General features: G+C 44.4%; 1 protein-coding gene across 2 annotated transcripts in view; it reads right to left on the bottom strand.

Annotated features, from left to right (window-relative positions):
• The window catches only part of DNAJC15 (DnaJ heat shock protein family (Hsp40) member C15), a 103947-nt gene that overhangs the window by 45426 nt on the left and 34476 nt on the right, over window positions 1-24045 (bottom strand). Inside the window, exon 6 of one of the 2 annotated variants that reach the window (XM_090025344.1) lies at window positions 8530-8581. The exons of the other annotated variant lie outside the window; for it this stretch is intronic. Coding sequence (XP_089881470.1) covers window positions 8553-8581 — 29 coding nt within the window. The 3' untranslated portion in view covers window positions 8530-8552. Of the gene's footprint in view, window positions 1-8529; window positions 8582-24045 lie in introns of those variants that run through there. 2 annotated transcript variants of the gene reach the window in all.

The raw sequence follows: 24045 nt of genomic DNA, 5'->3' as shown, positions 1-24045 counted from the left end.
TTGGGGATCTAGTCCCTAGTCCAAAATCAAAACCAGCAGTCTACTGTGGCATTTGTAGGCTTCAAAGCACACGGGGCCAGCCTCCTGCAATTTCCACTGTATTATGGGAATAGATCTCTTGCAGCAGTGGTGCTCAACCTTTTAGTGTGTGGGTTGGTCCATGGACCAGATGGGGCTCCACGTGCCGGGGTTAGGCCCTGTGCCACCTCCCTTGACCGCAGGCTGTCTCCCTGGGGCCTGTGGTGCCTCTAGCCAGCCATTATGTGCCTGGATTGGATCCGAACCACCTCTGCACACTGAGCTTGTGTGTGTGTTATCTGGCCCTGGGGCTCCCCATGGGTCTGGAAATCTGACAGCTGGGGAACAGCAACTACTGCCAGCACTTCCCTGCCGCCAATTTTTCAACCCATGGGGACCCCTGTAAGCTGGATAGTATGGCTCTGGGAACTGGGATTTGAGCACCCCTGTCTTACACAATAGTCTCTTTACCCTAGGAACTGTCTGCAACCATTTTTGTTTCCACTCACGGTACAGCTTGATCTTTACGAACAGCTGCAGAAGTTAGTTTTGCTGACAAATGTGTATGCTACCAGACTCTAATTAGTCTTATAATTTAAGGAACAATAAGTACTGAGCTGTTGGCCTGATAATATTTTGAGATCCATTGGCTATGGGTAAAACCATGTTATTGTGCTGCTATGGCATCAAGTTCAGGAGAGTCGTACTTGCCCTTTGGCTGTCCAAAGTCTGGTGTAAACACAGTCTTCTCATCACAGGTCCCCTCTTGAGTATAATGGCAAACACAGAAGTTTGGTGACTTTTTTCAAAGTCATAGTATATTATGTCAGAACCATTATTATAGCTCTGGTGCTTGTGGTTTCAAGGCTCATGATCATTTTACATCTCTGAGCTGTCTTCTAAGAACTAAAATTGCCTCTGCAAGGCAGTGCTTGTGGAAGTCATTCCACATTGTATCCCCAGAGATTGATCAGGATAATGTGCAGTTTATACCATAAATGTATGCCTATCCATAATCTGGGAGTTTTGCATGCTATTTCAGTCTTGTAACAAAACCACAGACTATTTTTGTATTCACTTTTACGTTAAGCTTTCCCAGTCAAAGATTTGCATATTGCTCTGGTTTTTTTTGAGTCCTCTGGTTGTATCGATTCCTCAGTCCTCCACATGAGAAGCTCTCATTTTTTTTCCATCTGTGTTGTTCTTTTCGGAGAGTGTCAGGAACAGAACATTCTAGCTATAACTGTGCCTGGAGCCTCAAAACTGCAGGGGAGGAGGGTTAAAGAAAAAGCTGTGAAGAATGATATTTTTTTAAAGATTCATCTTAGCAGTTACAATTAGCTACCCCAATACCTGTTGGATGAAAGTTATCATATAAGAGATTGAGAAAGAGCATTACTTAGCTCTAGCAAGTCTTGATTTACAATCTGTCTTCCCTGCTCTGCATTCATTCAATACAACCTGTGTGTCATGTTCATCTCTTGCCTATTTTAAGTCAAAACAGATAAGTGCAGAGGCTTCAAAGGCCAGAATGAAACATCTTTCAGGCCAGGTACAGACATTATACTTAGACTGGTCTAAGTAATCAGAAATCGATCTAAACCCATAACTGTACAGAAGTTCGGCACACAGAGACCAGCCTAAAAATGGAGGAAACAGAAACACTCAGATCAGAACAATTAGGTTAAACTGCTGCATGCAATTCTGTACCAGTTCCCCTATCAATTCAAGTTAAGTTGCTGTCCTACAACACTCCAGTCTCCTTTTAGCCTCGCCCTGCTGCTACCTCCACAGGGAGGCATGCTAGCACTTGGCCTTGCACTCAGCTGCTCCAGCCAAATGCCCAGCAGGCCCTGCCCCAAACTCTCCCAGACCTGAGCCAGCACAGCTCCACCTCCTGCCCCTGGCTATCTGTCATCTGCAAGCAGGTAGTGAGGTGAAGGGAGGTGTCTATATCTGCACAAGCCCCAGGACCTGGGCACCCGAGTCTCCAGGCTATGTCCCTGCACCCCATTATGAAGCACCCCACGATGTGCACACAGACCTGACAGTCAGTCCAGGAGAACTCCTGTGCTTGGTTATAGTCCCATGGACCCCCAGCCCTGGCTCCTGCATGCCCAGCCAGGGACTCCCATGTTCCTGTGTTCAGGCACAGGCCCACAGGCTTTGATGCTCACTCCTACACATCCAGCCCAAGACTACCATCCCTGCACAGGGACACAGCATACTACAGCCCCATGGAGCCCAACCTTTGCTCCTGCAGACTACATCTCATAATGCAGGAGATGTAGTATGACAGAAGCCAGCACCAGGCACCCTGCCACCTGGACCCCAAAATGGAGACCCCACCCCTTGAGTGGGAGCCAATGTGAGCTGCACATGGCACAGGCAGTCACTCTACCAACTCATCAAATCAAACTCCTCCCCACACTGTAATCCCAGTCTTATCCTGGTCCTGGACAGTCTCCACTTCCCCAACCCTTGAAACCAAAGCAACCCCCACCCCTTCCTGGTATATTGACAGTTGGAGAATTGTGCTGGAAAGTCAAGGGCAGTGCACAATAGAACTCTTCTTAGGCAGCCAGTGTCTGGGGAACCTCTCCCGGGGTAAGGTCATGGGTTCAGCAGAGCATCAATAGCACTGGCAATCACAAACTCATCTGTGGGTGTCAGCTCATCACAGTGAAGCCATAGGTAGCATATGAGGTGGATTCTCACATTGACCCGGTATACCGTCAAAGCAAGTGGCCCCCCTCCAGCTCTTGAGCACTTCCTGGGGTACCATGTCTTGTAGCAGGTTCTTGATGTATTAGCTGGTGTTCCCCCAGTAGTGGTAACGCTCGTCCCTCCAGGCCCAGCTGACTCTTACTAGGGATTTATATGATTCACCAAGGGCAAGTCATACCTGACCAACCTGAGCCTTCTATAACTGGCTCTGTGGATGTGGGGAGAGCAGCAGGTGTGATACAGATTCCCCTCACCAACCATGGGGATTAGGTTCCTAAAAGTTCAAGGTTGGCAAAACCTTGGTTGGCAAAACTGGCAGGGCTGGGGGAGCAGAGGCTGTGGGTGTGAGGTGAGGGCCACCAGCAAAGCTGTTGGGGCTGGAGTGGAGTGGAAAGCGAGAGATATGAGCAGGGCCAGGAGGCCCATGGGGGGTATTTTCTGACTGTACCCCCCTCCTCTGAAGTGTGGATACTCAAAACTGTGGTTGGCAAGGGAAACCTGTATACCTTGACTTTAACAAGGCTTTTGATATGGTTTCTCACACCATTCTTGCAAACAAGTTAAATAAGTACAGGTTGGATGGATAGACTGCAAAGCAGATAGAAAATTGGCTGGATCATCAGGCTCAAAGGGTAGTAATTAATGGCTCGATGTCTAGTTGGCAGCTGGTATCAAGTGTAGTGCCCCAAGTCCTGGGGCTGGTTTTGTTTAGTATCTTCATCAACAATCTGGAAGATGAGATGGAGTATATGCTCAGTCAGTTTGCATATGACACCAAGCTGGGGGTAGTAGGAGCTACACTGGAGGGGAGAGCTAGGATTTAGAGAGACCTAGACAAATTGGAAGATTTGACTGAAAGAAATCTCATGAGGTTCAGTAAGGACAAATGCAAAGTCCTGCACTTAGAACAGAATAATCCCATGCACAGGTACAGGCTGGGGACCGACTGGCTAACCAGCATTTCTGCAGAAAAGGATCTGGGAGTGACAGTACACAATAAGCTGAATATGAGCCAAGTGTGCCCTTGTTGCAAAGAAGGCTAATGGCATACTGGGCTGCATTAGTAGAAGCATTGCCAGCAGATCCAGGGAAGTGATTCTTTCCTTGTGTTTGGCACAGGTAAGGTCACACCTGGAGTATTATGCCCATTTTTTAATCCCCACTGCAGAAGGGATGTGGACAAATTGGAGAGAGTCCAGTGGAGAGCAGCAAAATTGGTTAGGGAGCTGGGGCATGTGACTTATGAGGAGAGGTTAGTCTAGAGAAGAAAAGATTGGGATTTAATAGCAGCAACTACTTGAAGGGAGGTTCCAAAGAGGATGGAGCTGGATGGTTCTCAGTTGTGGCAGATGACAGAACTGGTCTCCACTTGCAGCAAGTTTAGGTTAAATAATTAGGGAAAACCTTCTCATGAGAAGGGTAGTAAAATATTGGAACATGTTATCCAGAAAGGTTGTGGAATCTCTATCATTGGACGTTTTTAGTCCCAGCTAGACAAAGCCTTGGCTGAGGTGATCTAGGTGGGGATGGTCCTATGTTGAGCAGGGGATTGTATTTAATGACCTCCTGAGGCCCCTTCCAACTCTAATTTTCTATTATTCTATAATTGTACCTGTCCAACTCCTTCATGGTGAAGGCCCTTGTTTCCACTCCTGAGTCCAGGAATTAGTGTGCCAAAAGCTCCCCTGTCCCATGCCTCCCCTACAAGGTTTTGTGTTTGTTGAATTCAGTCCCTGTAGCATTTCCCCTGACCACAATCCCCTCCCTATTCTCTGTCCTAACCACCCCTTCCAGGTTATTTCACCCTTTTCACAACCCTTCCTTACCCCTCCAAAGGTTTGCTGGTTTGTCAATGGGAAAAGGGACCAAGCTGAGAAATAAGCAATGCTCAACTGATTTTATTTATACAAAACGAGAAAAGTTTGGCAGCTGCAACATTTTAGATTGAGGCATGTCTCTTGCTTATGTCAGAATTCCCACGCATCCTGGTGTGTGCCCCCTGGGAGAGGGGAAGGGGAATGCTGTCTGAATGCAGGACCAGAATTGCCTGGGATTGGAGACTCAGGGCCTGGTGAGGGCCACAGGCATTCAAAGCCCTGCAGCCCTACTCATCTGGGGAGGGCTCTTGGTCCCCAGGTGTGAGGAAGCAGTCAGCCAGGGCTTCGCAGATCTGGGCTGCCTGCCACTGTGCAAAGCTGGGGCTCCCAACATCAGCAGGGAGCTTGTTCTCGACATGTGGGACAATGATAAATCACAGTAGGTTCTTCTCACTCAAAGGGAGGTAATCCCAACATGGATCAAAGGTGGATGAAGGGTGCAAAAGTCCCCATGGCTCACCAAAAGCATCCGGGAATGTCTCCTAGCTAAAAGGGAGGCATACACCCAATGGAAGGGAGAGGCCATCACCAGGGAGGACTATACTGCAGTTGCTCGGGGCTGCAGGGGGGGCAGTCAGGAAGGCCAAGGCGGAGAAGGAACTGGGACTAGCCACCCGGATCAAGGACAACAAGAAGTCCTTTTTTAAATACGTGGGGGGCAAAAAGAAGGTACCGGATACCATGGGGCCCCTGAAAGACACGCTAGAAAACCTGATCGTCACACCAGATGACAAAGATAACCTATTTAACAACTTCTTTGCCTCCATTTTCCTGAGCAGGGACCGGATCAGGTCCCCCCACCGGGACCCCCTCAGGCCCCAGGGGAGGTGCACCTAGGCCAAGGGTCAGTGAGGATCTAGTCATGACATTTCTGGAGGGACTGGACATATTTAAATCAGCTGGTCCAGACAATCTCCACCCCAGAGTGCTGAGGGAATTAGTTGAGGTAATTGCGGGACCCCCGGCACGGCTTTACGAGCACTTATGGTGCTCTGGTGTGGTACCAGAGGACTGGAAGAGGGCCAACGTAGTTCCCATCTTCAAAAAAGGGAGGAAGGAAGACCCAGGAAACTATAGGCCAGTTAGTCTTACCTCGATCCTGGGGAAACTTTCTGAGAGAATTATCCTGGCATATGTCCATGAGGGGCCAGCAGGGGAGATTATGCTTAGGAGCAACTAACATGGGTTCATTAGAGTTAGGTCCTGTCAGACCAACCTGGTGGCCTTCTATGACCAGGTCACAAAATACTTAGATGCAGGGGTAGCAGCGGACATAGTCTTTCTGGACTTCCGGAAGGCCTTTGATGCTGTCTCTCACCCCATTCTCATTAAAAAACTGGGGGACTGTGGTGTTGACACCTACACAGTCAATTGGGTTGCTAACTGGCTGGAGGGCCGCACCCAGAGAGTGGTGGTGGATGGGTCATTTTCAACCTGGAGGGATGTGGGCAGTGGAGTTCCACAGGGCTCGGTCCTCGGGCCTGCACTGTTCAACATCTTCATCAGCAACTTGGACGAGGGGGTAAAAAGCACCCTGTTCAAATTTGCTGATGACACTAAGATGTGGGGGGATGTAGGCAGACTAGATGGGAGGAATAGGCTGCAATTGGACCTAAACAGGTTACAGGGGTAGGTGGATGAGAACAGGATGGGTTTCAACACTGACAAGTGCAAAGTGATGCACCTGGGGAGGAAGAACCAGCAGGCTGGGGAACTCTGTTCTCATCAGTGCAGAGGCAGAAAAGGATCTTGGAGTCATCATTGATGCCAAGATGAACATGGGCCGGCAGTGTGGGGATGCAGTCAGGAAGGCCAACCGTACCTTGTCATGCATCCATAGATGCATCTCAAGCAGGTCCAAGGAGGTGATACTCCCCCTCTATGCGGCACTGGTCAGGCCGCACCTGGAGTACTGCATCCAGTTCTGGGCGCCACGCTTCAAGAGGGATGTGGACAATATGGAGAGGGTCCAGAGAAGGGCCACTCGTATGATCAGGGGGCAGCAGGGCAGGCCCTATGAGGAGAGGCTACGGGACCTGAACCTGTTCAGCCTCCACAAGAAGGCTGAGGGGGGGCCTAGTGGCCTGTTACAAACTAGTCAGAGGGGACCAGCAGGCATTGGGGGAGTCCCTGTTCCCCCGAGCACCACCAGGTGTGACTAGAAATAACGGTCACAAGCTGGCAGAGAGTGGATTCAGACTAGATATCAGGAGGTGTTACTTCACTGTCAGGGTGGCTAGGATCTGAAACCAACTTCCAAGAGAAGTGGTGCTGGCTCCTACCCTGGGGGTCTTTAAGAGGAGGCTGGATGAACACCTTGCTGGGGTCGTTTGACCCCAGTACTCTTTCCTGCCATGGCAGGGAGTCTGACTTGATGATCTGCTCAGGTCCCTTCAGACCCTACCAACTATGAAACTATGAAACCTCTAGGTGCACACTGAGAGCCCACCAGTATGACACCATGTGGCACCTTGTCAGGCAGTACTTGAAGTTCTCCCTTTAGTGATCTAGCTGCTCCACATAGGGCTTCATCAGCCAGGCAGGATGGTGTAAGCTGGCTCCTCAATGATAGGGGGAGGGATGAGGACATAATTGATGATGAAATGGGGGCCCCAGGAGCATAGTGACTGTTCTCTGTCAGCCCAAGAAGTGGGGAGTTGCAAAAGATGCAGGCATCATCTTCTGTTGCCTACCCAACCAGCAAATATGTGGGTGAAGTTGCCCTGGTGGGCAATGATGCCCTGCAGGAAGATGGAAAAGTATCCCTTGTTGCTGATGAATGCCTAGGTTGTCCAGACCAGGTAGAAGATTGGGATTTGGGTGTTGTCCACAGCCCCCACAGTTGGGGAAGCCCATGTGGCAGAAGCCGGCGACCACCTTCTGTGGATTGACAAGGCAGATGAAGAGATTGGCCAGGACGTTCTGGATGACATAGCACACCTCCCAGACCTTCTCTGACCATGGTCTTGCTCCCACCAAACTGGCTGGTGAAGCAGCAGTAACCTGCAAGGGGTGGCCAGCTTCATGATGACCACCAACTTTTTCGGAATGAGGGGTGGCCACATGCAGACATACCGGAATGCGAGGGGGTGGGGGGCAGCTAGGGGACAATGTCCATGAAAGTTCACCAGAGAATATGGAAGGTCTGGACCCAGGTGCCCAGGATGATGCTGGTGGCACAGACCCACAACTGGAGGTTGATGAAGGTAGTTCTGGAGCCTTAGTGTCTATGGAGTCCTAGGTAGGTTCATCCTTATTGGCCTCATGAAAGTTGGTGGCCCAATCCAAGACACTCAATGGGAACGGCGTGTGGTGGGTTGACCTCCTCCATCCAGCTTTTGGTTAAGGGGCACAAAGCCACGAGCATATGTGATGTCCCACAACCCCCAGTGAGCGTTGTGCTGGGCAACAAGCAGGACATACTGCAGCTCCTGGGTCGCCCTGCTTGGGAGTGGATGGCAGAACACCATGGTGGGATGTGGGCAAGCTGGGACATGGAAGCATGTGCAATTCATGATGGAGGGTGCTTGCTTTGGGGCTTTTCTGGAAGCCTAGGGCTGGGTGTGAGGGGAGGCCTGTGGTGGCATGATAGGGCATTGGGGGCATGCTTGCCTGTGCCCAGCAGCCAATGAGGGCAGCCCAGGTGCTCATCAGTCTTTGGCAGCCTGGGGAGCCCACAGGGCATGCTGGAAGGTGTGCAGGAGCACCCCCAACCTGCTGACCTCAGCCAGTGCAGGCTGCCTGCATGCCCCACCCCCTCCAAAGGACGAACGTGTATACCGTTTGCTACCAATCTAACCTAGGCCACTTACAGAAAACTGTGTAAGTTAGATCAATTCCTCCTCAGGCTTTTTGAACGTCTGTACTAAGCCTATATGGCACCTTCATGATATTCCCAGGACATTACCTTATCCCATAGAGCTGTGATGATCATTTACTTGCTAAGTTGTGATGACATTCTGAAAAAAAAAAAGAATCATTCTATTTTAAAATACCTAAATATTTCGTACAAGTGCCTTTATTTCAGTCTTTCCTGAGACGATGGTGACAGGGTAGAGAGGGATGGAATGCAATATCTGAGTTCAGAAGGGATGCCTGCCCCCGTCTCCCGTTATTTCCTTCCAGACATGCAGCCTTTAAGAATCCATTCGAAGATCATCTGTTCCACTGGGAGTAGCTAAAAAGGCCTAACTTTCATGAAAGGAGAAAAGAAACCTCTCCTTGTCTATTTGTGATCCTGCTTTCAGGCCTGGCTTTTTAATGCATGAAGAGAAGTTTTTAGTTTCTGTTCGTGTCTTCTTAGTGTTATTTAAGTTAGGACGTACTCCATACATATTAAGTAATGAAAATACAATCAAGCCTTGTAACTGCTTTTCATAGTAAAAGAATATAAAACTGGTAACGGAGGAGGTTAATGTTATTCTTAGGAGATAACATTGGTTGCTATGGTGAGGAAACTTTCTGTCACTCACTGTCGGGAAGATGGTGCCTCTGTTATGAATTGTTTCCCTTTTCTTTCTAGCTGTTGAGATTAGCAGTAGTAATTATTCTAATACTGACACTAACCTGCATGTTCCGCTGAAGATCTGTTTTCCACCTGAGTACACTGTCTTCTACCTTTATAAAGAGATTAATCTGAGTACTGATATTTTCTTTGCAGGTATAGAAATAGTGGAAAGTAACTTGTGTTGGGAGATAACCGTAGTCTTTACATGAATAAAACACCAGACAACCTCATGTTTAAAATGTGTCTTGCTGTTCTGTTCATTCTTCAGCTTTTTTTAATATACATATATGTGAATATATAATTTCATTAGGCCTGATCTGCTGTTCAGAGTTTAATGATCTGCACTTCCTACTGAAATTTACTCAGGCAATAATCCACAAGAAATGGGTTGTTTTCAGCTGTTTATGACTTGTTATTTAACATTTAACAGAATGGCAGTTTATTTTGGTAACAACCAATTCTGAGAGGTTTATTGCCATTGTAAACCATAATCAACCGTTTGTATCATTACTAGTTTTTCAAGATATAAAAATGGCCAGCTGCATGGGAAAATTGTTTAGCAGCTATAAACATTTGCATTGAAGATTATGTATGGGGTTATTTCACCTTAAAGGTCAAAAGCATTTACAGAAAACCACTCACTTCAATTTAAATTATTCAGCAGATTGGTTAAAACCCAATCCCAGAAAGATAATGCTGAAGCAATTCTCAGTAATTTTTTCAATTATGGGCATGAAAAAAGGAATCTGTAGGAGATGGACAATACAGTAGATTGCATCTTGTTTATCACAGCATCAGGCCAGGAACTAAAGCTTAGTGCCTCTAAAGATGTTGCAACTGTTTTGTTGAATAATTTATTGTACTATATTCACAAATAGCTCAATCATCAAGGTTTCCTAGTTGTCTCTTAGCACCAGGCTGCTAGGCCACACATTTTTTAATCTTTCGCTTTAGCAAAATTCAAAATGTGGTTAGGAATTTCAAATACTTCATATTTTAAGTTTATGCTAATGGATAAAAGCATGTATCAGCCATGTCATATTACATACATATGTCATGTTTGAAATGTTACATTGGCTAGGTCCTCGCTGGCACTAAGTAAAGAAACAGCAATTGCAAATTTAACTGATAAATTTCATTTCTTTTGTTTTTTTTCTGTTTGCTCTCAGACTATATCTCTGAGCAGATGGTAGCATGCTTGGTTCGATTTGTTCACTTGCCATTTTTAAAAATCTCTAGATTTACTACATAATGTGCTGATAATCAGTACTGAATAGTTAAGCTTCTGTTAATTGATGATTGATAGATAAATCACCTTGCATTTCTGTTACTGGAATAGAAGAAAAAAGAATTAACACGCATGTTAAGTTGAAAAGTTCACTTTCCCCAAAACTTCTATGCCAGGAAAATTAGGCCTCCCAACTGGTAATGGAAAGTGAATCCCAGAAATGAACTAGCATAGATGAGGTGTGTTCATTTCAACATTTAAGCAAATATTAGCAGAGTTTTTGGGTAGTATTCCTGTTCCTCCTTACAACCCAGTTGGAATTTCTGGCAGAAAGATTTTAATGCTGTTTTCCCTTAAGTCTTCATGATTTATAAGGCAAATTCATCCCTTCTCTAACTGCAAATCAAGGGAGCTATGGCAAAGATGGCTTTAGCCCTATGTCTTATTTTAGTACCTTCATTCTCACACATACTTCTCATTTTGCAGGGACTGATTACTGCTTTTCACAGTTCATATTTAAATGATGGAAAATTGGAATAAGTCCGCAACTTTAAATTCCCAAACAATTTTTTGTGAATTTCACCATATTTAATTTTCAGTGGATTTTTAGGGCTGTCAGAAGTGTTCTGTTGATGTTTTCCTGCTTAACCTGAAAGCAGAGGTTCAGTAAGACTGCAGATGCAGGGAAAGAAATAGGTGGAAAGCTGATGGAAAAAGAAAAGCAGAATAGACATTTCAACTGAAACAGAATTCTGCCATGCCAATCTGTATTGAGAGGAGTAATATTCAAGTATTACTTGAAGATGAGAAAAAAAGTGTTGAGAAAGATGCAAGATTTTTTTTCTCTAACCAGGAAACAATATAACATTGAAGGAAGTAAATCAGGAAATCCTGTGAAAACATAACCACATCTGACAATATTCCCATCTATCAGTCAGAGTGTGAGAATTCTCTTCAGACCTTGGTATAAGCCCACAGAGCTTTAACAATTAGCTAAACGCTATCTTGACTGGCAGTCGTAAGGTGTTAACAAATCACTGGTCACATGAAAAGTAAAAATGAAAGCTTAGTGTTTTGTATAGAAGCAAAAATAAACAGTTCTCTTGCACAAGGCTACTAGGGATTGGCAGTGATAAGTATTTAGGCCTATTAGTGTCTCTTTGCAAATGGGGACAAGGAGATGGGCAATTCACTGACAAGCTGCAGCTTCCTCTTGCTACTTAGAGCTATTAAAGGAAAATTAGATCATGTGTGATTAGAATCATTATCCACCTCCAGAAAAGCTAACTTAGCACTGGATTACGAATGTGATGAAAAAGTGATGCAGAGAATAGCACTATTGGTATAGACTAGGTCTGTAACTGAAATGATTTCTTTTTTTCCTCTCTCTCACTCTCTTTTATGAGATTCTCTTTTTCCTTCATATTTTTGTCACTGATTCCTTAGAATGAATCACTAAAAAGGTTTGAGGATATTTCTCATCACGTGTCTGTTTAGGGAATAAGGTATGTGTGAATAAATGGTTTTGCTCTTCTAACTTCTTTGTGGACATGCACTGTTGTGTCATCTTTGCTTTGGAACTGTGTTTTCTGCCAACTGCTATTGCTGATGACTTTTGTATTTTAAAATTTTATACACAGAACCTGACGGCTATATTCACACATTTATTAGGGATTGTTGATAACATTAGCCATCTGTTAGAAAGCTCTTGCTGTGTCCGTGGTTCTAAAGCCATTTCAGCATTGCTAGCAGGCTTAACATCAGATTTCCCCTCTTGTAAATGTCCTTGGCATCACAACTTCAAATGCCAGCAAGACCAGCATAACATTTTATTCTTCTGAGGAAGTTGCACTGTGCAACTGAATTTTCAGAGAGCTTTGAAGTAAGACCCTCACCTTTATACGGCAAGACTTAACTGGGTACCATTAATTAGGCTCAGAAATCTGCATGTGGCCACCAAACTAGGTAGCCTTATTTCCAAAAGTAGTGACCACTCAGAAGCCTCAGCTGTGCTGTATAAACTAATCTATATTCTGTTGTGTTGCTAAATGGATAAGGTAATAAGTTCTGGCCAGGTTTCAATGGGGCAAATCTCCATTCCATAGCTCTTGCAGTGCTATTTTCTGAGAGTAGAGGTTTTTGTCTAGGTACTCCTAGCCAGTATTTCTTCCTGTTATGATACCCCTGCACCTTTCATGCAGATCTTGAAGGAGCAATTACAGAATCATTAACACTGCTGACATTTAAATCATCCTTTGAATTTGATCCCATTGAAGGAAAAGGCAGTTTCATGTCGGTGTGCTGTTGTTTCAGATTCTGCAAACCCAGGCAGACAATACTACACTGATTTGACTGGAGAATAATGGAGACATGCCTCTCCTCTCCCCCTGCTTCCTTTTCAGGATGGTGTGCTATGTACTTCAGGAAACCTTGCTTAAATGCACTGGAATAGCATGAGCCTGCCTTTTAAGTTTCCAAATATCTAGCCTGCACTGCTGTTCTCACATCCTACTCCTGTCTTAGCCTTTTCAAAGATTCTTCATTCTCTTCCACACATGACTTTAGGTGCTGCCGCTAGTACTGTCACTTTAGAGGTGGCAGTCAGTATAAACAGACAAGCAATGCCTGGAGGGAAAACAATCCTATACCAGCTGAAGAGAGGTGAACTGGCACCAGGGGCCTGCTCCGAAGTGCCCAGCCGCAACAGGAAAGCAGCCACTGATGACTCCAATGGGTTTCATATCAAGCCCTAAATATGTTTCTGCCTTTTAAGGCTCTGGTATAGTGGCTCCCAGTCTTCTTTGGACTTGAGGTACCACTCAGTAAACTTGAAGCACCCTCCATAATTTTGTTAATTCCAAAAACTCATTTATATATTGAAGTGTTTACCTCCTTACTCAGGGGCTGGGCAGTGAGGATAGGGGACTGTCTAGGCAGGGACCAGCCTAGTTTATCTGCTTAGCTTATCTGCTTGCTTTCTCCCACCTTGAAACACCCTTCAAAGAATATGGCAGCATCCCAGGGTACTCTGGTACCCTGACTGAGAATAACTCCTCTTGCAGTTTAGATCAGAAAGTACTGACATGATCTGAAAATGGGTAATATATTTATTACAAGCAGTATTGCTATACTTGGGGTCCCTTTCCCATTTAATTCTGACAAAGCATCTCTTTTAAATCCCTATCTAGCTTCACATATATAACATAAGCAATTAGAGTAGCAGCAGCCAGAGACTTACAGGTTAAAAAAATCCAAAAGACATCATTCTTACTGATTCCAGACAGCACCAACATCAAAAACAAGACCTGGATAAAGTGTCCAGGATCTGAAAGAAATCCCCTGCTAGGAAGGATTTGCAAGAGTGAATTTGCAGAAGTCTTGATCTTTGAGTGTTACTCCCTCCAAACCTGTAACTTTTTTCTTAAAGTTACCTTCACTGCATTGTCTACATCCTGTGGTGGAGTGCCCATAATGCTAGACCACCTTGATAATGTATTAAAGCTGTCTCTGATGTTAGACATAATTAAATGATTTTAAAAAATGCTAAAGCATGTTACTATGCTAACAACTCACTTTGGGCAAAAAAGCATTATAGGGTTGCTTACTGACTCAGTGATTTCCATATCAAATAGGGGTGGGGTGTAGATTAGAAAACAGTTGGTCCCTAAAATGCAACTTAAATGCTACTTAAGTACCTACATCCAAAATTTCTATCTTCAAAACTTTTATGTGGTGGCTGCCTACGTTATGTATATGCCTCAGTTCTTGACTTCATGTGCAGAAGTGCTGCCATCTTGGCAGGGCTGTGCAGTTCTGGGCGTTGTAAGGCTATGCCTTACTGCAGGGACTGGCAAAGTTCAGCCTGCGGGCTGGATCCGGTCGACCAGGGACTCCATTCCCCAGCTGCCCTTGCCCCCATGGCTTATGCTGGTCTCCATGAAGACCCCAGCCACACCTGCGTGGGAAAGTTCAGGCTGGGGTTGCCATTGAGACCAGCCTCCACTGCACTAGACCAGCCTCCACTGCACTGGCAGCGTGCGTACCAAGCAGTGTAGGGGGCTGCTCCAGAGCTGTTGGGAACTTGGGATGGGGGCAACTTGCTCCGGAGCCAGGGCAGAGCTGTGACCTGTAGCCTGCACACTCTGGGCAGAGGTGCACAAGCAAGGGATTGCAGCTCTGCTCTAGCTCTAGACCATGGCTCTGTTTCCATGGCTTGGAAACAGGCTGTCACCACTGCAAGGAGCTGGGGCAAAGCCAGGGATGAACAATCCCCTGCACACCTACAGGCTTGGCAACACCAACCTGACGTGCACTACAAATGAAAGAGACCTGGGGGTAATAATAGATGACAGCATGAATATGAGCCAGCAGTGCAACTCTGTTGCCAGCAGGGCAAATAATACTCTGGCATGCATTAATTGATGCATCTCCAGCAAGACCAAGGAGATGATTCTTCCGGGGTACTCAACACTGGTGAGACCCCAACTGGAGTACTGCATTCAGTTCGTGGTACAACTTGAGAGAGTCCAAAGAGCCACCCATATGATTACAGGCTTGCACAATACAAGGAAAGGCTGAGGGACCTGGGACACTTCAACCTGAAAAAGAAAAGGCTGAGAGGGGACTTGGTAGCAATTTACCACTACATCAGGAGCTTGGTGAACAACTGTCTTTACTGAAAATCAGGAGTAAAGACCATTTCAGGTTCAACATTAGGAAAAACTTCACAGTTAGAGTGTCCAGACCGATGAATAAGCTCCCTCTTGAGGTGGTGCAATCACCTAGCCTGGAAATCTTCAAGAGGAGACTAGACAGTCACCTTGCTAGGGTCACCTGACCCCACCTGTCTTTCCTGCCTGGTGCAGGCAGCTGGACCTGATGATCTTCCAAGGTCCCTTCCAGCCCCACAATGCATGAATTTATGAAAAAGTGCAGCTGACTCAGGGCTGTGGCAGGGGCCACCATGTGTTTCAGATCCAGAGCTTAAAATCCTCCCTGAGATAGGAGTTTATATCTAGTCTTTGAAAAGTCTGAGCAGGGTTCATTATTTTGTTTTGCAGTGGTGGTGTAGCAGAAGCAGTGCTACTGCCTACTGTTTTAGTGCTTATGGCACTTGCAAGGAAATGGGAGGCGTAGATTCAGTGCCCCAGGTTTAGGACAGAAAGCCAAAGTCCCTCTCTCCTTTCCAGTTGGATGCCCTAACAATTAGGATTCTGTAACTAGGCTGTCTGTCCCTTTAAGAGGGAATGGTCAGACCTGTTCAGAGAGCCCAGCTGCAGGGCAGCTGGATGAGGGAGTGTCTGCTTAAAACCCCAGGGGAGCAGAGCAGAAAAGAAGCATAGGGTGAGGGAACAGTTTACAGCTAGGAGGTATGCTGTGAGCAGAACAAGCTTACTACCAGGTGGAGGCCAGGCTACTGTGTTGGGGTCAAGGCCAAAGGGCTCCTCTCTTAGTGCCCAGAACAGGGCAGAGGGGTATTCTTTTTTTGTTTATTGCTTAAAGATCATTTTACTTGGGAAGACTAGCTGAGGAGTATCTCAAGGAGCCCACTTACAGGTTTTTTCTGGTGCTATGAATCTTGCCTTTTTTGCTGTTTAGTGGCACTACTTCAAAGAGGGTAAAAGGTGCCAGTGCAGCTTTTAGTCTGATGATCAGAGCAACCTTCTGGGAACTGGGTGAGGTAGATTTGAATCTGTTGGCTACATCCAAACATGTAGGCATGTGCAGTTTGTGGCACCACACTGGAATATTAAAATGTGCCCTGTGCTGCAAATTTGCATCACGGGAGCAAAATTTGCTCCTGGGATTGCCTGGCAGCAAAAAAAACCCCCAAACAAAAAACACAGGGGAGACAAAAAGTGGTGCAGACCACATGAAAATAGTGTGTGCCAGAACAAATGGAGGCTTGGTCCTCCAATGAGATGCTCTGGTTGCTAGTTAAAGCATCTCTACTGCTCCCTTTGTGCCCTGGCTGCTCCAGCGCGCTGGGAACCAGTAGCTGGAAAAAGGGAGTTTACCCAAAGCAGGACAATGTGTCCTGCAACAAAGCATGTGTGCAGGGACATGTGCTGAAGCACAAAGTAGTGGCACAAATTTGTGCTGCTACTACCTGTACTACTGCAACTGCATGCCCCTGCTTGCCTGAATGTGGCTGCTTAGCCTGAACACTGAAAGAAGATGCTGGGATAATGCTCCAGTTAATGTGTCAATAGATAAATGGTGGATGGCAATGGTACCTGCTCCTTTGACTATATTTGAAATGAAAGTAGCTTATTTTGTGAGGGACCTGTTCCTGTAAGCTTGCACTAGGATGTCCTGGCTACACTTACCAGATATGCCACTTCAGCAGACTCAAGTGGAACTTGGTTTCTGGGTCCTGAATGAGCTTAGATTAGAGTGGTTCTGCATGGCTTGGAAACAGGACTGCAGGAGCCGTTTCAGATTCAGTGAGGGAGGAGAAGGGGGGAGGGAGATGCCTGATGAGCGTAGATGACTCTGGGTATAGGCAGCAGCCAAGAAGAGGCTTTTTAGACCTAGTTTTAGAACTTGTTAGGCACTTAAGACCCATTTTGGACAGGCACATTCTTATTCAGAACTTGTCCCTAATTGTTGCATTTAGCCCAAAATGCTTGTCACAAACTCACCTGGAAGCAGGACTGTTTTAGGATTTGTGGAGTATCATAAATCAATATTTTTTCCAAATTTGATATACTAATATAGCGTTTGGTTTCTGTTTTTAGCTAATGTTAAGCTGTGCTTAATTTTATCGCTTTTATTTTTGTATGAACCCTGGTTTTGGGTATGACTGCAATTTTGTCTTTTTATAAGGTCTGACTGGCAATAGGCCATAGCGTTGGTTAGATTAAGTGTTCTGCTCCAGACAATACTATTCACACATCCGAGGAGTAAACGCTGAGAATTTGTGTCGGAGGTGACAGTTTATTAGTTAGCCAAGAGGGTAGGTACATAAGCCAAGACCTATCTACAAACATATGTGGTTTAAGAAACCTTTAGTTACAAGTATCTTGAGAGATAAGTATCTGTAACCTTTGAACCGAATAAGATAGAATCTATATCTTGAAAAATGGATAGCTAAGGATATTGGATTAGTGGCCTACATGTCTGAAAGGATGTAACTATTTCCTTGATATAATTGGATCAGGAATTACAACTGACCTGCCAGACACATCTGGGGGAAGAATACATATCCAGGAGGAGAATGTGTATTTGGGGGGAGGAAGTTACGTGATATATGCTTCCTAAGGACTGAAGAATGTAGATGAGCAGATAAAGTTGGGGACATAAGAATTGCCATGACAGCAAGTTTTTTGGTCTAAGGATTCATGGGCTTCAGATAACTGCAGCTGGGTGGTGAAACTGACAAGCTGCTTGCAGGAACTGGTTAGCCAGATGCTGCATTCTAGAAAGTAGTGCAGGGCAAGAATTCAACTGTTTCTTTACAATTATTTTCCATATATTTCTGTCTCTTTCAACATACAGCTATCATTTTAATTATTTCTCTTGTTCATATATCTTTTTGCTATTTCTTGCACCTTGGTAATTGTGCTATGATTTCAGAGCAATTGACAAATACAGGCTGGTCACTCCTTTAAGAGCAAGGACCTATCATAATTTTCCACAAGCCAGATTTTTGTGACCTTTATGTTGGCAAGCTTTCCTCTGCAAGAGCTGCCAAGGTCTGGACTGGGACAGCTGGACTAAGAAACTGGACCAGTGGCAAATCTCAGCTTGTTTCCAATGGCCAGGCAGTATGGGGAACAGATTTGGGGCTCAAGGTATTAGGACCCCTGGTTATTTCACAGTTATTTTTTTTTTATTTACTCGCTGCAAAACCTTACTTGGGGGATGGAGGGGGGAGTCTGAAAAACATGCAGATCATTTCCTTCCCAGATACCATACTGCTATGTACACTTCTGTAGGTCAAAATATGTCCTCAGCTATGCCTGCATATACTTCTTTCTATAAAGTTATGTCCCAGGACGTCTGGTGTCCTTCAGCAACAATTATCAGGTATGACTGATGGGTAAGTAAACCTTTCTGTCAAAGGGGTATATGGAGGACTTGAATCCAGCTCAGTGGTTTTTAAACTGTGTTCTATGGAACCCAGGGGTTTTGTGCTAAGTCATCAGGGGCTCTACTGAGAGATTGGTGGTAATGGCAGAGTAGGCCAGGGTGTAGTGCAGTCATTGCTGGGACAGGTCACCTGGCTCCACATCAATCTTTAGGATATGGGTAGGGGGGCCACAGCAGAAAAAGTGATATGAAAGGGTTCTGTGACTTCAGAAAGTTTGAAGACCACTGATTTAGCTCATTAAGGGTTAAATTTGTCACACTAGTGCAGTTAAATAGTATGAGAAAGTTTTGGGGGAAAAAGACTGGCAAAAATCAGGTATGACAAGTGCTTATTTACATAGTAATTTTTTCAGGAGCTGAACTTCCATTTTAATACATAATTGTAGCATATCTTTAGTGAAAGCTTGACTGAAAAGCTAATAAATGAACAGACCAGTTTCTTCTGTAGTCATAGAAATAATCTGTAGATTATTCTTCAATTGAAAAAGTTAGGAAGAGCTAAAGCAATTTCTGTATACTTCCTAAAAAGGAGTATTTTGAATTCTTGAGTCTCATAAGCTGACAGGTAAAGCAACTGCATTGAGAACTAGATTATGAAGTACAGTTATGCAGTTAGCAAGAACATAGGTGAAGTGAAGGCAGGAGTCCCAGTAACATCTGCAGAGCTGTATTCTTAACGAAGTGGGTGAAGTACAGGACTTGGGCTAAGGCACTGCAGAGTGAAAAATCCTAACCGTAAAATCACCATATGAAGATCCCAGCTGAGCATGTAAGCAACTTGCAAATTTTATCCTGTGGTTTAGCACCTGGCTCACAGTCTATTTAATGCTTCTATTGAAATGGTTTCTATGAGCTGTGAACATTGTCAATTGGGGGTTAAATATTATATAAAAACCAGCACAAACACTAGCAAGCTTTCATTTTAAGGCTCTTGTAAAAGGGGGATTCCAACTATCTCTCCCTCTATTCTAGCTACAGAAAATTCAAAGGAGGGAACTGCATTTCACCACTTGATTCTAAAATCCTGAATTGCTGTCAGTAACTTAAAACACTGAGGTCTTTAAACCTCTCTTAGTTGATCAATTTGTCCCCTAAAGCAATTTATACTGCAGTAATTCCCACCGACACCAATGAGGGAAGCGCGAAACAATTACTGGCTGGCCTGCTGCTGAACTCCGCTAACTAGGTGCCCATGACTCCAACGTTCTGTTAATTTTAGGCCAATGGCAGCTTTACAAGCAAGATTTCCTCTCTCTAAGCAAAGCTAGGAAAAAAGAAACCTCCATACCGCATGGTATTGAAAACAAAGTACTGACCTGACCAGCAGTTCTAAGCCTTGATTCAGAGTCTGCTGGCTCTTAAAACACAACTCAATTATTGCACCAACCCATCAAATCTCAGCTACTCTCATCTCTCTCTCTCTTTTTTTTTTCTAAACCCTTTAGACTTTTCAGAACAGTAGTTCAAATTCAACTGATATCTTGGAGACTATAGCATAAAACTTTAAAAAGCAAAAACAAAGCCTTTATATAGTTGTATGGAATTTTTATTCCCAGGCAAATTGGCTCTGTTATTCTGCAACAGCTAGCTATACTATCTATATCTGTCTTAACTCTGGCTTTTACTTTATTGTATCACTGGCCATAACCACTGTAATGCACTCCAAAGGCATTATTTATATTACTACTAGCATATACATGCCTTCCCATTAACTGCCATCTCTTACTTTTATACATTTTCTAAACACAAAATCTGCTCTATGAGAGAGGTACTGTAACTGCTTAAAAGCTAAGATGTACATATAGCATTAAAAAAGTCAGTCTTATTTGTATATTAACTCCTATAGAAAGAGACAAGGAATTGCTACAGTAATATAACGTTATCTTAATCTCTTAAATCGTAACAAAGTATGGCACATACATAATGTTCAATAAATTTCTAGCTTCCTTACAATATTGGGATGTTAGAAGTAATGTTGATTATTATAATGATAAACTAGGTTTTTTGGTCTTCCACAATAAGTATTGCTGGGCATGTCTACATGTGTGATTTAATGGACAATAGCCTATTTTACTGCACATTAGGGTGTCACTTCAAAAACCGTGCTAATACGCTAATGCATGGTGAAATTAGGCTACTGCACATTTAAGCGTTACTAAAAAAAAAAGTGTGCTTTCTCTACTGTGTGTTAGGGCAGCCTAATGCACATTTAGCTGGTACCTCACATTGGAAGTACCAAATTTAATGTGCAATAGCAGAAGCACTTAATGAACGTGTAGATGCACCCACTATGCATCTCCCTAGTTTTGAAGGAAGTGCTACAATTGCAATGGTTAGCTCCTGGAGGTCTGTCTTGCCCATAGGCAGCACTGTGGCCAGAGGCTTGGGAATGGATTCTCTGCTGCCCCCCACACCTACAGGCTGTGCAGGCCCATGTCTGCTGCTGTTGCCCTGCCCTGCCTTCTGCTCCTCTGCCAGCATGTCTTGCTCCATGGAACCATGGGTGCTGGTGTTGGCACTGGACGTATTCGTGCTGCTGGCACTGGCCATGTGCTGAAACATGTGGCTGCGGGTGGAGTGGAGGCCCCTGTACACATTCTGCTCCTCACCGCTGACCTGCCCAAGGTGGTGTTCAGTGAAGCAGAGTGCATGGTAGAGATTGTGTTCTTAACACCTGCTTGTCTTGTGCCCACTCCTGTGCCTGATGTGTGGCAGCTGGAAGGAGTGGCTTACGGTGTAGATGTTGGCATGCCTCATTGGTATGTACTTAGTGCACACTGCCTACAGTGCCCTCCCATGGAGCATCAATACCCGGCTGGCTGCAGGGCTTAGTGAAACCTGCCTATGCCAATGCTACATCGCATAAATCAGGATGTGTTGGCTCATTCAGTTGTTTGGCAGTGAATAGGGATGGGTGGCACTGGGAGCCAAAGTTCCTAAGGAAGGCAGTGGTTAATCTGCAGAGCAAACTTCCTATGCACCACTTCCCCGACAGCAGCACCATGCTCTTACCCAAGACGTCATTTTTAGGACAAAGATTCCCAAAGGATCCAGGGTTATTTAGTCTGGAGAAGAGAAGACTGAGGAGGTTTGGGGGGGCAATTATAGAGAGGATGGAGATGGGCTTCTCTCTGTGGCTGTAGGGGACAGAACTAGGTGCAATGGCTTCAAGCTTTAGCCAGGGTAATTTTATGTTAGAGATTAAGAGGAACTTTCTGACTCTGAGGGTTGTCAAATATTGGAACAGGTTCCCTAGAGAAATTATAGAATTTCCAAGGATGGATATTCTTCAAGAGTGAGCTGGACAGACACTTGGCTGAGGTGGTTCAATCAGGGATGATCATGCACTGAGCAGTGGGTGGGACTAGATGAGGTCCCTTGTAAGGGACCTTTCCAGTCCTATATCTCTCTATATAGACACATAAGCTAGCATACATTTTTAAACAAAAACAAACACAAAAACAGGACAATAGCCTATTTTACTGCACATTAGCTACTGAGCTACTGAGTTTTTTAACTAGTTCAACAGCATTTGGGGGCTCGAGGAAGATGCCTGTGAAATTATGGCTTAATGTCAACATTTTTGTTCCCTATATGCTGTAATTATCTGATTTGGAGACTCCAACTGAATTCTAAAACTCTATGTGTGTGTGTGTGTGTGTGGGGCAGAGGAGGGACTTGTTTTTGGTATTTTTAAATTTAATGCTGCTAAAGATAACAAGATAGATATTTGTTTTAGAACCAAATAAACTCTTCATGGGTCCTGGATAGTCATGTATTTCTGGATTCTGTTGGTTGACAGCAGCAGTTAAATGACAAAACAAGTCTCAGGGTTGCATTGACATCGATGATTGTGCTGATTCACAATCAAAGATGGCTTAGCAATTTACAGACCAAAGCTTTTGTTACTAAGCCAAGAACAGCAATGTTAATTTCATCTCCATTCAAACTGAAAGTTCTGGAGGCTACAGTGGGCAAGCCAAGTTCAGTCTCCTCTTCTTGGCAATAAAACAGAAAACTCTGTGCAGCCATAGGGGAAAAGCACACAGGAAAAGCCCCCAAAAGAAGAGACATTCTGCTTCTGAAGAGGTTATTCCAAACACAATTATGAGAAAAGCTTCAAAAGCATTGAAGTATTTAACTACACTCATTTTAGGAAGCAATTTAAGTATTGAATACTTTTTGCATTAAGCCATCTTTGGATAAAATGCAGAAACATTTCTGGATGCAGGGACCAGAAAGTTTCAAGGAAAAATTACCTACATGCAAATCAACTATAAGAAACTGGTAGCTGAAGTGACAGCCTCAACTAAACCATTTCATTCCACTTCCCTGCTCTTACTTTTCATGTGATTTAATAGACAAAACATAGGCTTTAATTTTCCTCTACTGTCCATCCCAATATGCAGTTATTGCCAAGTAGCTGCTTCACTTTACACACTTTTGTTGTTGCATACAGAGCTTGCACAGGTCTGGGCATGTAATAATGGGAGATTTCAGTGAGTGACCAGGTACCAGACTTGTGTCTCGTAGTGAATGAGAGTCATTTGGCTCCAGAAAAAAGAAGAGAAAGTAGAAACAACAGAACTCTGAAGAAAGAGGTAAAAGAAAAGACGGGGAAACTCCTTCCCTCTCACTTGAACAATAAGACCAAATTGCTGTCACCAGAGTAATCTATTTCCTGCCAGACCTGGTGCCTATGAGGTTCAAATCACTCAAGCTAAAATGAATTAAAAAATACAGAAGTATTTTGTACTTCTTATAGAACCAAAGGAACTGGAAGTTAGCCTTGCTCTATCCTTAAATTAACAGTATTAAATGTATTTATGTTTCAATTGATACTTTAAAATGTGAGGTTTTCTTCTTTCTGCACAGCAACAAGAAAAGGCACTCATCTGGGAACAATAGCTAGTCAGCTCGTAAAGTCATTAGAGGGAACATTTTTGCTGCCTACCATGCAGAGCAATTTTGCTTTTGGGCAATCGTCCAGATCACTTACAGAGTCTACCTATAAAAATCAGGGACCCAAAAAAACCCGAAACCTTCACTGATTTTTCTGCTAATGCACACCACTAAATCAGTGAAAAGAATATCTAATCTTAAATGTGCATTAATTGGCTGCTATTCTTTTAAAAGCAAGTGCTTAAAGACTCAAGCATGAAATATAGGCCAATTTCTTTAAAATGTAGCTGATTTTGTAGATCCACTCACATCTTGCTTTTAAATGGCAGAATTCTATTTGTTAAGTGTGTTCATGCCAAGTGTTATGAACATACTCTTCAGCATACTATCAATTCTAGTTTTAACCATATCTTGGGACTAACAGAGCCAATGCATCATACATCTGGGATTGGCAGGAAGAGTGACTAGATGATTTCACGTTGGGAGTTTTAGCCTTAGCCTTGTCATTTGGGAGGTACACTGGCAAAAGTTCCGCATTCTCTCTCATGGCTGGACTTCTAGTACTTGTGGTAAGAGCATCTGTTTCAATTGGATTCATGAGGTTGTGGGGGGAAGTCCCACAGTCACTGACAACTGCAGCTCAGCCAGGACCACAGGCTGTCAGCAACTGTCAGCATCCCAGGCCTGCTGCC

Source organism: Crocodylus siamensis, chromosome 1 (assembly GCF_052110815.1).
Source record: "Crocodylus siamensis isolate JL-2025a chromosome 1, ASM5211081v1, whole genome shotgun sequence".
Lineage (NCBI taxonomy): Eukaryota > Metazoa > Chordata > Crocodylia > Crocodylidae > Crocodylus > Crocodylus siamensis.
Note: the sequence above shows the minus strand (reverse complement) of the source record. Positions and strands in the feature narration are given on the sequence as shown.